The 13,517-nt window shown below is 41.6% G+C and overlaps 2 protein-coding genes and 1 long non-coding RNA gene across 3 annotated transcripts; 1 reads left to right on the top strand and 2 right to left on the bottom strand.

The window, feature by feature from the left end:
- Window positions 1–2,638: 2,638 nt before the first annotated feature.
- On the bottom strand, window positions 2,639–5,281 carry fam89b (family with sequence similarity 89 member B). Its single transcript, XM_061249332.1, has 3 exons — window positions 4,982–5,281; window positions 4,162–4,443; window positions 2,639–3,894 (listed from the first exon to the last, which is right to left on the bottom strand). The coding sequence occupies exons 2-3, from the start codon at window positions 4,414–4,416 to the stop codon at window positions 3,619–3,621; spliced, it is 531 nt and encodes a 176-aa protein (XP_061105316.1). The 5' UTR covers window positions 4,417–4,443; window positions 4,982–5,281; the 3' UTR covers window positions 2,639–3,618.
- Window positions 5,282–6,097: 816 nt separating this feature from the next.
- LOC133133231 (protein ZNRD2-like) lies at window positions 6,098–8,252 on the bottom strand. The gene is made up of 3 exons (XM_061249333.1): window positions 7,792–8,252; window positions 7,381–7,409; window positions 6,098–7,283 (listed from the first exon to the last, which is right to left on the bottom strand). The coding sequence occupies exons 1-3, from the start codon at window positions 7,935–7,937 to the stop codon at window positions 6,985–6,987; spliced, it is 474 nt and encodes a 157-aa protein (XP_061105317.1). The 5' UTR covers window positions 7,938–8,252; the 3' UTR covers window positions 6,098–6,984.
- On the top strand, window positions 7,239–9,408 carry LOC133133232 (uncharacterized). The gene is made up of 2 exons (XR_009709195.1): window positions 7,239–7,887; window positions 8,916–9,408. It is a non-coding gene; the product is annotated as an uncharacterized LOC133133232 (long non-coding RNA).
- The last annotated feature ends 4,109 nt before the right edge of the window (window positions 9,409–13,517 follow it).

Below are 13,517 nucleotides of genomic sequence, written 5' to 3'. Positions count from 1 at the left end.
AGGGTCACCCAGTGTCTTCCTCCAACTCATGTCTGTGCCAGCACAACTTGTACACTGCGCTGTGCGAAGCAGCAGCAGCTGACATGACGTGCTTGGGAGGAGAGCGTGCTCGTTTGTGCTCTGCTGAATGCATAGCGGATGTTGTTGCAATGGACTGGGCATTCCAAACCGGGAGGGAAATAAGGGGGAAAGCACAAGAAAGGACAGGAAATGACACCACTCTTACATGAACCTGAAAACACCTTGAGCTGCAAGAGGACCAAATTTGGTCACTATATAAATCACCCTGAATACAGAATAATAGCAATAATTATAAAAAAAAGGGATGATAATAAATAACTTTGTGCCTGTATATACTTACGTTTGTGAGCAGCGACCCTATCAGATCAAGTGAAAAGTAGCCATTATTTGAGTAGGCTATTACTGTTTTTTTGTCCAGCTCCTCCTTGAGCTGTGACAGCCCCAATCCCCTTGCATTGCCTAATAAGCGCATGTTCTCCACGAGCGATCTGTTTATACGACCATGCGAGAGGAAGTGTGGGAACTCAGGGCTTACGAAAGCAAAGAGCTGCTCATATCTGAATCTCTCTCCGCAAGACTCCGCTGTGAAAACCAGGGCCTTGTCAAAGTAATGGCAGTCAGGCCATGTTTGTGCAGCTCACGTAATTACGGAAAGTCAGTGCTGAGTAATAGTTTCTCAATGATCTGTTTAGGGTGAATTGTTAGCATGTCTTGTAGTGGGGTTTCTTTTCCAGGTAGGCCTGTCTTGCATAACTACTTATATGGAGTATACGGTGACGATTGTTTTTCAATTTACTAGCAACCAGAACTAATGTAAATGTTTTTTTGTTTTTCAGATGTTGACACACAATGCAGGCACTATTATGAGGGATCGCAGTATCTGTGTCTTTGTTAAGGAAATAAAAAATACCTGGCTGTATAGTTCCAATTGTGCTGTAACATGCAGTAAAGAACATACTTTCTCCCAATGTTATTTTTTACTTTTATTTCAGCTGGTAATTTATGTATTTCTTTTCACATATTTTCACCTTTTCTCACATATACATGTCAATATATGTATGTGTCATTTTTTGGTTACTTTACATTACTGAACATTCATCAATCATCACAATGAACACATGGACTGAATGAATAGCTAATTAATTACACGGGCTAATTACAGCAGGCTCTGAACCTGGGTTTCCTTTGTTAGACTAAACTACACGTACTGCACAGCGTGTGTGTTCAAACGTTTTGACCTCAAGCACACGCAGTAAAATATGAAAGTGCCAAGTGTGGTACTATAAAGCACATCCAGATTCGCCATCTAGTGGACTATTTCAGGATTGCACCTACATTGTTAATGCAGTTTCAGTTCTGAAATACATCACATTCACTAACTTAGCTATCTGTTATAATACATTAACCATTTATCAGAGTTGTATTACTTATTAATCAGAGGGAGGAAATTTTAAAGGAATTGTATGAATCATATATATTTATAAATCAATGTGCATATATACTCAACCTTATATACCTACATTATCTATCGAAGCCCAATGTAGTTTTTAGAGGAACGTATTTATGATTACAACCATGTTATAAAACCTTTATGATATAAGCTACCCTCTGTGGTATGGGCTGGGTAGAAGGTATTTACTGTAGTAAAAGATTTTCATGCATAACCAACCTAGTTGGTGTTGTTATTGTCTATGCTGCAAACCAAATAAAAATGTACTCTACTGTGCAGTTGTGTCACTAATAAGCGATTTGCTGCTAATCAAAACAACCCAATTGAACAAACCAAAGAAAGGAAAGATAATCTCCATGTTCTAGGGGCTTAATGACTATTAATTATTAAACATAAAATATATAGATCCCCACCACCACCCCAAATATGGGCAATATATCCCAACTAAAGCTGAAAAAGGAACAGCCTGAATATATAAGTGTAAATGGTTGGCATTTATATAGACCCAAAGCGCCGTACAATTGATGCTTCTCATTCACCGAATGATACACACACTCACAGCAATGGTGATCGGCTGCCATGCAAGGCACCAATCAGCTCGCCAAGAGCATTTGGGGGTTAGGCGTCTTGCTCAGGGAGCCTTTGACACACCCAAGACGGGATCGATCCTCCGACTGCCAGACAAGCGCTCTTAACGCCTGAGCCAATGTTGCGTAATGAAAAGTTTTGTATGTAGGGACACCAACAGAAATGGTCAGTGGCAGATGCACAGCACAAAAAGATGAAAGAAAAGTGCACTCATCCTGACGCTCAACTGTCACTCTCGTCTCTTGGCCAGCCGACTGTTCAAGGCCTCTGAGAGGTCATGGTGTCTCAGTTCTCTCAATGTGTCAGAGGGGGTTTGTGTAGTTAATTCCTTTGGTTTTAGACAAGATGTAACACAATGCCTGTGTCTGGGAGGGATTTCAGGGGCTGTCCAACTCCAACCCCCAGCCAGGAAATCAATAATTAAATTGTTCTGAAATTATTGCATACTAGAAAGAACCTGCCATCACCAGGCTTTTTCTTAAGTTAATTTAATTTACAAATGTTATGTCTCAATACTTCACATCCACATCTGAACTTTCATGATACTTACAGATTAAGCAGCATACTTGTGAAGGGAGCTGAATATTACAAGTAATTTTATTCACACAACTTCAATGAGTCAATTACTACATTCAATCTTCCGAGCATAGAAAAAACAGAAAAGTATAAACAAGTTAAATATTTCATAGAATACAGTATTGATTGAAGAATAAGAACACTAAAAGCATCAACATGCCCTCCATCCTCACCGATCAGAAAAGATTACTTTTACAATCATAATAAAATTGACCAAGTAAAAAAGTGGGATACCCCTGGAGGAATTTAAAATGTATCAATACAAACCGGAAGAAAATGTGTTGTTTCGACTCTACAGCCATACAACTACTTCTAAAGTTATAACTGTAGTGGAGAAATAAGCCAAGAGCCTTTAGAGTCTGAAAATACTTCCCTTCCCACATTCAACCATTTTTTTTTTTTATACCAAACTTCTTCAACAATATGTATAAAAGATAGTAGTATACCTGTATAAAAAGCTGTTCGTTGACCAGTAGTGGCAGCAGGCTTAAGTGCTCAATCATGAGTTCAGGGCCACCCTACCACCAGCTGGGAACACCACTCAGATTTGATTCATTTCTGCTGGCTCCTGAAAGCTTGGGTGAGGAATGGGGCACTCCATGAGCGCAAACGCATAGCTCTACAAGGGCCTGTCCCATAAGGGAATGTAGTGTTCCATTCCATAAGGCGATGTGTGGGAAGAATTCAGCAGTCTATAAGGCAGTGGGCCTGTGAGTCACAGTGTCTGCAGGTATTTGCTCCTACCGTGCGCTACACTGCCTGATTTCAGTAATAATTTTACCTGCTCGGTTCAAATAAGCAAATGAGATAAATCAGCTGGTGTAGCACACGGTTGAAGCAAACTTCTGCAGACACTGCGGGCAGCATAGTGCAGGGCGTGGAGTTGAGTAGCGCTGCAATGAGGAGATGTGCGGAAAACAAATGCAGTGGTCTCTACGGGGATGGGTGAGTAGAAGAGGTTATAGAAAAACGAAAAGGTATATCTATAAGTGGAAGGACTCCTTGATCCACTGGTCCCGAGAGTTCTGTGCAGGCTGTGGCAGTGACAGAGTGATGGCGGGGGCGCCCTGCGTTTCTTCCTCCACAACTTCGTCCTCGTCCTCCTCTTCCTCCTCTGAGAAGCCGTTCTCGGCGGCGAAGGAGCTCTCGGACATGAGCGAGGAGGACATGTCCTGAAACACTCCTTTGTACTCCTGGATGGACTCGTACAGCGACCACAGCTGACACAGCAAGGACATGTCCAACTGTCTTAGCCCCACCTGGGGAGGTAAGGAAACGGCAAAACAGAGGGAGTAATTCAGAGGTGGGATATTCAACGCTACAGGAAGGAAGTGCAACCGTAAGTCTGTGAGAACTGTCTTAACCTGAAAGGAGTAAACTGTCCAGGTCTATAAATAAATACAATACAAGTTATGCAACTCTCCCTTCAGGTAATGTATGGGTGTGTGCTCCGCAAAATAGTAACATACATTACCTGAAGGGAGAGTTGCATAACTTGTACGTGACGAAAATCTGAGAGTTCTTACCATCTCCTTACGGAGCATGGCCAGCGCTCCGTCCAGGCTGGCGGGCTTGCTACGGCCCATAGAATCACTAACTCTGGATTTGCTGAGGTCTGCTTGGATGCGCGTCTTCTTGCTGTAAACCTTCTCGATGTCCCTCCACGAACCGCCGCTGGAGTTCAGAATGCCGCTGAGGCCTTTTGGAAGTGGGGGCAGACCTTCGATGGAGCAGACGCTCCCAACGGGACACTCTGGAGGGCTAGACTGGAACCCGTTCATTTTTCCTCGTTAATCTTAAGAACTGACCTAATGTAAAAATAGAATAAAAAATATAGAAAGGCATAACCTCATGTTTGTAATATTCAGAATACCCACCATCAAACAATTTTATATTTACACGGACTATTTAAGTTAACTTATTTACCTAACGAGTAAGTAGGTGAAATAACTAGCATACAGTCCGGCAATATCCTGTGGTTTAGGTTACTTATTACACTAAGTTGTTCGCACAAATGAATCGGAAATGTAGTCTTTTCAGTGATTAATACGGCTAAAACCCGAAAGTAGGCTATGCTTTTTTTTTCCCGAAATAAAAAGAATATGATTTTTAGATTTAAAATCGATGTAACGAACTAGTAGCATAAGCTACAAACGTTACATGGTAACTACCCAAGTAGCTTCCTTGCTGAAAGAAACCCCGCATACATTCATGATTGCATTGATAAAATGTCAGTTCATTTATTAGCCCGCTATGATCACACATTCTGACCCAAGACAACACCACCAGATACACTTTTGTTTCGGTACATTAAAGCCATGGTCAAAGTAAAACACGGTGCATCACCTTCAAGTAGCACTATGCTGTCCTTTTTGTTAATCCGTTTTAAACAGCCGCAAAGCACCGACCATGTCAACACTTCCTTTATCGACAATAATACGCGAAAAATCCGTCGTTCTCATGAACATCGAGTTGTCGTTTTCATGTTTTCCGCTTCTCGTGAGCTGCTAGACAGTTCGTTGGAGCCAGACCGAAAGTCTTGTTTTCTCTCAATCTTCCACGGTTCCCCGCAGCGGTTTTTCCTTTGTCTGTGTTCCCAACCTCGCCCCTCTCACTCTCTCCCCGCCCAACCCCTACTCACGCCAGCGAGGAAATGGATTCTCACCGCTGTGCTCCCCGAAGGCTCAGCTGCCATCTGCATAGGAAATATGAAGGGTTTAGAGTTGACCCTCAAACCTATTGCGAAAACGGAGCCAGCCAAAAATAGGTTTATTGTTGTTGTTGTTTTTTTTTTTAGTAAACGTTAAAAGTGTACCAATCAGGTTAAAGCAAAACAGAATTTGTTCGGCTTTATGATCCAAATTAATATATAAAGATTGATTCATTTATAAATATGCCTTTTCGAAACTACATTTCATGCCACTTTTTAATGTAGACCTATATACCTGCTCGTTCATGCAAATATTTAATCGGTCAATCACATGGCACTGCAACTGATGGAGACATCAAGAGGTTCAATTGTTGTTCAGACCAAATAACAAAATGGGTAATAAATGTGATCTAAGTGACTGTGGAATGATGCCAGTTGTGCCAGACGGGGTGGTTTCAGTAATTCTGAATCTCCTGGGATTGTCATACACAAGCCTCTAAAGTTTACAGAGAATGTTGTAAAAAACAAAATACATCCAGTCCTGTGGGTGAAAATGCCCTGTTAATGAGAGGAGAGGACAAAAGGCCAGATGGGTTCAAGCAGACAGGAAATGACATTGACTCAAATAATCACAAGTTACAACAGTGGTATGGAGAAGAGCATCCCTGAACACACAACGCATCAAACTGGATGGACTGCAGTAGCATAAGACCAATGTGTCTACAAAAAAATAATGGTCAGTGCATGTATTTCACCTGGTTTAATACATTTAATTAAAGTTGTGTCAACATTTTGGTCTCAAATAAGCTCACCTTTGCACAGAAATTGGGCTGATAAAATATTTTATTTGACATCTCCGATACATGTCTGGTTCAAACCTGGCATTGTGGTTTTAACAGACACAGGGAGTGAGTTGTGCCCAGGTCAGTTTTAATGAGTAGAAATCACTGCAGATACACATTGTGATCACCTTATTTCAACAAATTATTAAGACTTGCCTTTTCCTCCACAATTTAAAGGTACAATAGGTAATTTTGGACTTCTAACGGTCAAGAGAGGAATTGCAGCAACAAACGCGCTCAAACCACAAAACTGTTTATCCCACCCCTTCTTTGTGAACGTGCTGACATTGAAACGCCATTAAAACCAAATTCTTGTACATCTACACAATGTTTTGGTACAAAGTGCCGGCCAGTCAACTGCATACTTTGAACCCCGAATTTAAGGATTTAAGGACTATAAACACAGGCAGAGGGTGAGTCAACATGTCAGTGAGCCTTTTTCAATGATAGGAAGGGATTTATAATGGTCTTGTAACAATGTTTTAACCCAAAAATCTTACCTATTGTACCTTTAAGTTGCTATATAAGAAATAACAAAAGGGGATTTCCGTCACAAAATGACGCATCCCACAATACCAGAAATATGGTAAGAATGTGAGGAATGAACGCACACCTTGCTTTGGCTCTCCACCCTGCACTACTCCTAATCCCCAACCATGGCAACTCAGATTAACTGTCAAACAACTGCAACATCAACACAGTGCTAACAGCAGTGATTTAGAGTCCTTCGGGATGGAGGAATTCAAGGTTATTTTCTTTTAAATGAACTCCTTAACCAGAATTTCCCGGCCTCGAGCAAGGCTTACGTGCTGTTTGGACTGGATACAATGGTGACGCGTTATGCGATTGAAGTGATGTCAAAAGTGTGAGAACTTCAGGTCTCTCAAGCTGCGCAGTGAATCTGCGCAGCTGCGGATGAGATTGCAGAGCTGGATGCAGGTTTCCACCGAGGCGGAGCGCTGCAGCTCCTGCGACGCCCATCTCATCTTCTGCAGGACCGCCTCCTCCGCGCAGAACGTGGTGGAATGGTGGCCCAGCAAAGCTGCTTGGGATTGGCTCTGCTGAATGGGAGGGGCGGGGCCCGGAAGAGAGGAGGCGGGATTCAGTTGTGCCGGTTGAGGTCCTTTTAGTGCAGAGGCAGTGCCTTTGCAGTCCTCTGGGTATGGAAGATAAGGAACGGAGGGCGAGCAGTCACTGGGCGGGGTCCCATTGACAAGCAGGAGAGGGTGAGCTGCCAGCTGTCTCTCACTCACCTGTGGAATGGCAGCCTGTGCGTTCAGCGCTGGAACAAAGAGCAAACGCGTGATGTCACTGTCTATCTAGAACTGTGTATGGTAATTCGATTTTAAAAACTTGCGTACGACGCTTGGATACGATGCTGTGATATTGAATGCTTTAAAATACACCTGAAGTAAACGAAACTTCTAAAAAATACTTCGCCACATTCCCATTGTGCCTGGAAGCATAGACCGTATCCGAATAGGTGCACCTGTCTACTGAGTAACTTGTAACTATGCAACTTGTATACTCAATAGCGGGCAAGTAGCATATGCAAAAGCAGACGCAAGAATATGAAAGGATACGAACGTGTATGGCAACCGATTTAAGGTGTGCCAGGAATTGTCGAATCGGGAGCCAACTTCAATCTCGTTAACTTGACTTACCAGAGGGGGGTGTCGGTGGCGACGCTGGCTGACTGGGCTCGGGCGTTGTGGTGGGCTTGTGAAAACTGACGTCTATCCCTTGGTCTCCGGTGCCCGGTAAGTGCCAACGACCTAGCATATCGTTTAGAAAATCGAAATATGGGCATTTGGTTGGATCACTACCACTTGTGTTGTTGTGTACTTTCGCTTTACAGTATGATTGCTTCAACGATTTCCAGCGACAGCGAATTTGTTCAACTGTTCGGACGAAACCCGCTTCCACCATTTTGTTTGACACCTTTTTAAACATATGTACGTTACGATGTTTTCGTCCGTCGATGAACTTCAGAATGTCTAGTTTCTTAATCTGATTAAGCATAAAGAGAGTTTCTTCATCTGTCCAAAAATGATTACTTTTATGAACTGTGCTCCTCACACAGCGCTGTACGTTGCAGTTCGCCATGTTAGTTTGTGTTTTAAATGGTACAATCAACATCCGGTTCACCAAGTCTGGTGACCCTTCACATGCGCAGTTTTATTATTATTATTATTATTATTATTATTATTATTATTATTATTATTGCTACTACTACTGCTACTGCATCTACCAATTAGTAAAGACTGTACCAAGTTGTCATAATCGAGTTGTTTAAGCGACCCCGTTATGGTAAAAGGCGTTTCCATGACGACTTCACAGTCACGCTTTAATCAGGTTAATTTAATTTAGTGTGAATGTCGCCAACACTGGCTCCGTTTCCATACGCATTCATATTATTTAAATTATTTTAAACCTTAGACGCATAAGATGCGTGCAGCATCGGCCTGGCTACCAAACTCGGTATGGACTAAATTTGATTTGATTAATTAATCCACATTAAAACACAATAAAAACATCACATCAGAACTCACACATGAACCAAACAGACACTGCACTCATCAAGGAAAGAAACAGGTCTAACATTAAAGCAGGTAAGAGCATACTTTAAAGAAAACAAAGTAAAATTTTATTTTTTTAAATGGTGTGCATCAGATGATACTTAACAGTAGATAAAAAAACAAACAAGACAGCTTCTCCATCCTAGACAGGAAATAATGTGTAATTTTTGTTTGTTATTTAGCCTTTATTTTTTTATGTTTTTACCCAGGGGTGGCACGGATGGTGCAGTGGGTAGCACTGCTGCCTCACAGCAAGGAGGTCCTTGGTTTGAATCCCCGTCGGCGGGGGCCTCTCTGTGTGGAGTTTGCATGTTCTCCCCGTGTTTGCATGGGTTTCCTCCGGGCACTCCGGTTTCCTCCCACAGTCCAAAGACATGCAGGTTAGGCTGATTGGAGAGTTGCTCGTAGGTATGAGTATGTGAGTGAATGGTGTGTGTGCCCTACGATGGACTGGCGACCTGCCCAGGGTGTATTCCTGCCTTTTGCCCAATGTATGCTGGGATAGGCTCAAGCCCCCCTTTGACCCTGTTCAGGATAAGCGGGTTAAGATCATGGATGGATGTTTTTACCCAGAACCGGCAAGGGGGAAGGGTGTTTGTGTTTGTTTTAGTTTAAGCTCTCGCTCTCGCTCTCTTTCTCGCTTTCTGTCTTTGCTCTGCAAACTGTATAAATAAAATACTGGTGCAATCCAGTTAGCACATCTCCCTGTGTCTTGCTCTTTTGTCCTCCCTGGGGTCTGTCGCAGCATGTGACAGCTTTTCTGTGAAATTATTGCACAGGCAAACCTCAAATGTTCTGCGGGCAGAAACGTGTTGTTAATGAGAGAGGTCAGAGGAGAAGGGCCAGACTGGTCAAAGCTGACAGGACGGTGACAACAACTGAAATATCCACATATTACAACAGTGGTATGCAGAAGGTATCTCTGAACACACAATGCGTCAAACCTCTAAGTTGATAGGCTACAGCAACCAAGTCCAATAAGTCTAAAAAAATGAAACCAATAAATACCTAATATAGTGCTTACTGCTAGCTTGGACTACATCTCTCTTAAAAAAGATTTCATCTCTCAGAGACAAACCTATCAAAATGAAGGTTAAATGCAGTAAATAAAAATAACTTCATTCAAATACTACCCACAGGACACCAATCAGCTCTGACATGGGGGCTGCTCACCTGTGACTATGGTGGACTGGTAAAACTCCTTACTGTAGGCCCATCCATCAGAGCAGCCCTCCAGTGGCATTTCCTTACTGGGGGACAGACCCAGGGCTGGGAGGTTTGAGATCAGGTCCTGCCAGGATCTTCTGCACCTGCTGGGCTCGGTCTCTCCGTTCACCGCCTGTGTGGGAATGCTGGCCGGTCTCCACTCCACAGTGATGTTAACTCCCTCCGGGATCAGACAGCGGTGGGGTCTGATATGATGGGAATACGATGGGGAGGGCCTTGAATCCCTTGGGCATGGGAGTGTTGCTGAGCAGCAAAAGGACCATCAACTGAAACCCCGAGGAGGGCCGTCTCCACCTCATACACCCCCATGCTCAGAACCCCGGCCGACACTGTGTGTTAACAGCCAGCTAACTGCCTCAATACTATTCATCAAACGGTAATTAGACTCTAGATTGCATCTTTTTTGTTTGAAAAGTGCCTTCTGCAGTCCACTCTGGTACCCTTTTCAGCGCAGGTACTGCTACGTCGTGTAGATGTCAATCATGATAGAGTCAGAAATCGATCTTTACTTTTAACTGCTCATTTTCAGTCGAAAAGTCAGTGGTTACTATGCGGAACACTTCCTGCACCTGACTGACTATGCAAATTTGATGCACACCTGCTGTACCCATGCCAGAGCACATTTTTTTTAACAATGTGTAGAAGGCTGGAGCCAGGTTGAAACTGTGTGCAATTACACTTTAACTTAATCACATTAAAAACAGACAGCTTGGACAGAGGTAATTCTGAATGGATGGGCACAATCTCTTAAGACTGGTGAAAAGTCTAGTGGGTCATATGCTTTCGCTGGTGCACCTCTGTGCTAACTAGTGGGCACTATTGTGATCGTATCATATTTTATGTCTGTTAAAAGCAAAGGCATTGGGGCAGTAATTTTAGTTTTTTGGCAAGTGTGAGGTGTGGAAAGTGTGTATGTTGGGGTTGTCTGTGCAAATAAAGCAAAACGGAGAACCAAAAAACTGTTTGTCCTGCTATGTTATGGAAAGGGAAGCCGGCGACCAAAGACTAACCCTACCACTAAACTTTACCCTACCTAAATATAACCCAATCTCCTCAATCCTCTCATTTACAGGTTTCCTAATCATAATTTTCACCCTAATTTATAACCTGTACTGTCTGTAGTCTGTGACATTGCAGCATTCTGATATAGCAAATGTAATATGAAGCATTCATAAAAGTGTGTAGTTGCAATGCAATGTTTTTGTGATGCTTATGGATGAAATGCAGGAGCGTTCATTGCTTTTTTGACCCTTTCATGTTCTACCCAACTATTTGGTAGAGCACAGTTGGAATGTTTTCATTGCCTTTTTCTTGGTGAGGACATTAAGATTGTATTGAATTACATTACAATTCCAAGAGACCAATCTACCTAATTTATGTCAACTCATACTTTGAAATAGAATCTGGAAATATGGACATTATTTACAGGACTGTATTTATTTCAGTACGTTGACCCACCAAAATAATTTTCAGTTATGCACTCTTTCCTTAATGCCTGAAGTTGAAATTCCCTTATATAGTAGGTTAACGGTCAGTCACCTTGCTAGACAGTATCTCCATTCTCCACCAGATGGCGAGAAAACCCTTTAACTTGTGTGCTGATAATCTGTTCTGCTTTATGGACCAGTGCATTTTCAGTTATTTAAAACAAACAAATAAAAAAAGATATAATATCCTATTTATAGCTAACCATGACATGGTAAAATAATAATAATAATAAACAGAAAGCAATACATCCACACATACAGTACCGTACAAAAGTCAGAGACTGTTCATTTATTTAATCAAATCAGCCATTCAGTGCAAATTCTTTCTTTTTTTTTCAGTGTCAGACAATAATGAAGGAAACGTATATTTAAAAGAAAAGCCTCCACCACTACATATACATATACCTCCAAAAGTATTGGAACAGCAAGGCATGAACAGCACCACCCTGACACCAACAATCATTCCATGGTCAAAGTCACTTGGAACACATTTCTTCCCCATTCTGACATTTGGTCTGAAAAACAACTGAACCTCTTGACCACGTCTGCATGCTTTTATGCATTTACTTGCTGCCACATGATTGGCGGATTAAATATTTGCATTAACAAGCTGGTGTACAGGTCTACCAAATGAAGTGTTCACTGAGTGTATATTTTTTTACATTTCTGAATACCCTTATAATGTTCCGGCTAAATGTATCTAAAATCTTATAGATTTAATCCATAACACTGAAAACATTACGCTACATTGCAGAATAATCAGAGTAAATTTAGGAACTATTAAAGTGAGAATAAAATGAAAAAAATGACAGCACACAACCACAGGTGGTTCCGAAACATCTCATTCATTCCTATGGCTAACATAAATTAAATGCACAACCATTTAAACCCAAGGCTACTCATGTAAAGGAAGATTATGCAGCAGAAAATCCTGCCCATTTATCCCCTTTAAGTCTTGCCACCGCCTTGAAAATGACACACCCAAAATAAAAAAGGTTACTATTCTTGAACCCTTTTCACTACTGTCTTCTGAAAGGAAACCCTTTGGAATTTGTTCTCTCACTAAAATAAAGTTACAGAAGCTCAAACACAGTGAAAGTGGAAGGTTTTCTTTTTTCTGTTTTTGACTGGATACAGATTAATGTAGCTGTGGCTGGTGTGCTTAGAAACACAAGGGAGCCACAACACTGGACAAATCCCCTTTCAAATGTGAGGACAACCTCACCAGAAATGAGCATTCTGCATAGATCTACATCTAGACAGTTTTCCAAAAAGGACTATATAGCACTTTTTATCCTGAAAGGTTATAGGCTATTAACTAATGTTAGCTTACAAAATAAGTGCCATGCAACTGAATGGGGCCCTTCCCATTTTGAACTGGAGCATAGAATGACCTCTATATTTTGTTGAGTTTTCCAGCACAGCTCGCGAAATCCGCTGGCATGTCTCGCTCTAGCAGCCAGTCCCGCAAAATGAAATATTAAATTATTATGGACTTAACGCTATATGTAGTTTACAGAGAATAACAGTGTACTGAATATATTTTATTATCTCAGGATGTGCCGTGTCTAAGTATATTCCTCTACTCTTGGGGGACTGTCTGTTGTTTGAGTGAATTACAGACAGTAAAAGTTTTATCATTCTCTCCTCACTCACTTGTGTGTTGTAAGTTGTTATTATTACTGCCCAAGTTAAAACGACAATGTAAATTGTAACTCAATGAATGTAGCCCACTGAAGTTTCTTATGCACAGACAGGGGAAAGCATTTTCTCTGCAACTACATTACAAATACTGCTCAGACACTCATACTTGTGCTCATCATGTTTGAGAGAGCCTATACAAAACATAGATAATATAATTTACTTTTGTAGAAGTAGGGTATACAACGGCAAAACTTACAACAATGATAATTCCTCCAGAGAAGTAAACAATTGACATTCTATCTACGTTTTTCCGAGTTAGCACATTACTGAAGTGGAATCATAGGCTAACATGGACTGGATGGAAACCAGATGGTTAACATACATTCTATTTTCTGCTGTCAAAAACTGTTTTACATGGTTGGGATCCCCCATTTCCACAAAAAAGTCAAATCA

The sequence above is a fragment of the Conger conger genome, chromosome 7, assembly GCF_963514075.1.
Source record: "Conger conger chromosome 7, fConCon1.1, whole genome shotgun sequence".
Taxonomy (NCBI): Eukaryota; Metazoa; Chordata; class Actinopteri; order Anguilliformes; family Congridae; genus Conger; species Conger conger.
This window is presented reverse-complemented; position numbering and strand designations above follow the sequence as displayed.

Bases quoted from the DNA above. Each gene is read 5' to 3' on its own strand.
- LOC133133231 (XM_061249333.1), bottom strand. From the start codon at position 7,937: ATGCCCATATTTCGATTTTCTAAACGATATGCTAGGTCGTTGGCACTT. The intron at 7,410-7,791 runs GTAAGTCAAGTT...TCTTTGTTCCAG, and splicing joins GCCACCGACACCCCCCTCTG to CGCTGAACGCACAGGCTGCC. The intron at 7,284-7,380 runs GTGAGTGAGAGA...TTCCATACCCAG, and splicing joins CACAGGCTGCCATTCCACAG to AGGACTGCAAAGGCACTGCC.
- fam89b (XM_061249332.1), bottom strand. From the start codon at position 4,416: ATGAACGGGTTCCAGTCTAGCCCTCCAGAGTGTCCCGTTGGGAGCGTC. The intron at 3,895-4,161 runs GTAAGAACTCTC...TTACCTCCCCAG, and splicing joins CCATGCTCCGTAAGGAGATG to GTGGGGCTAAGACAGTTGGA.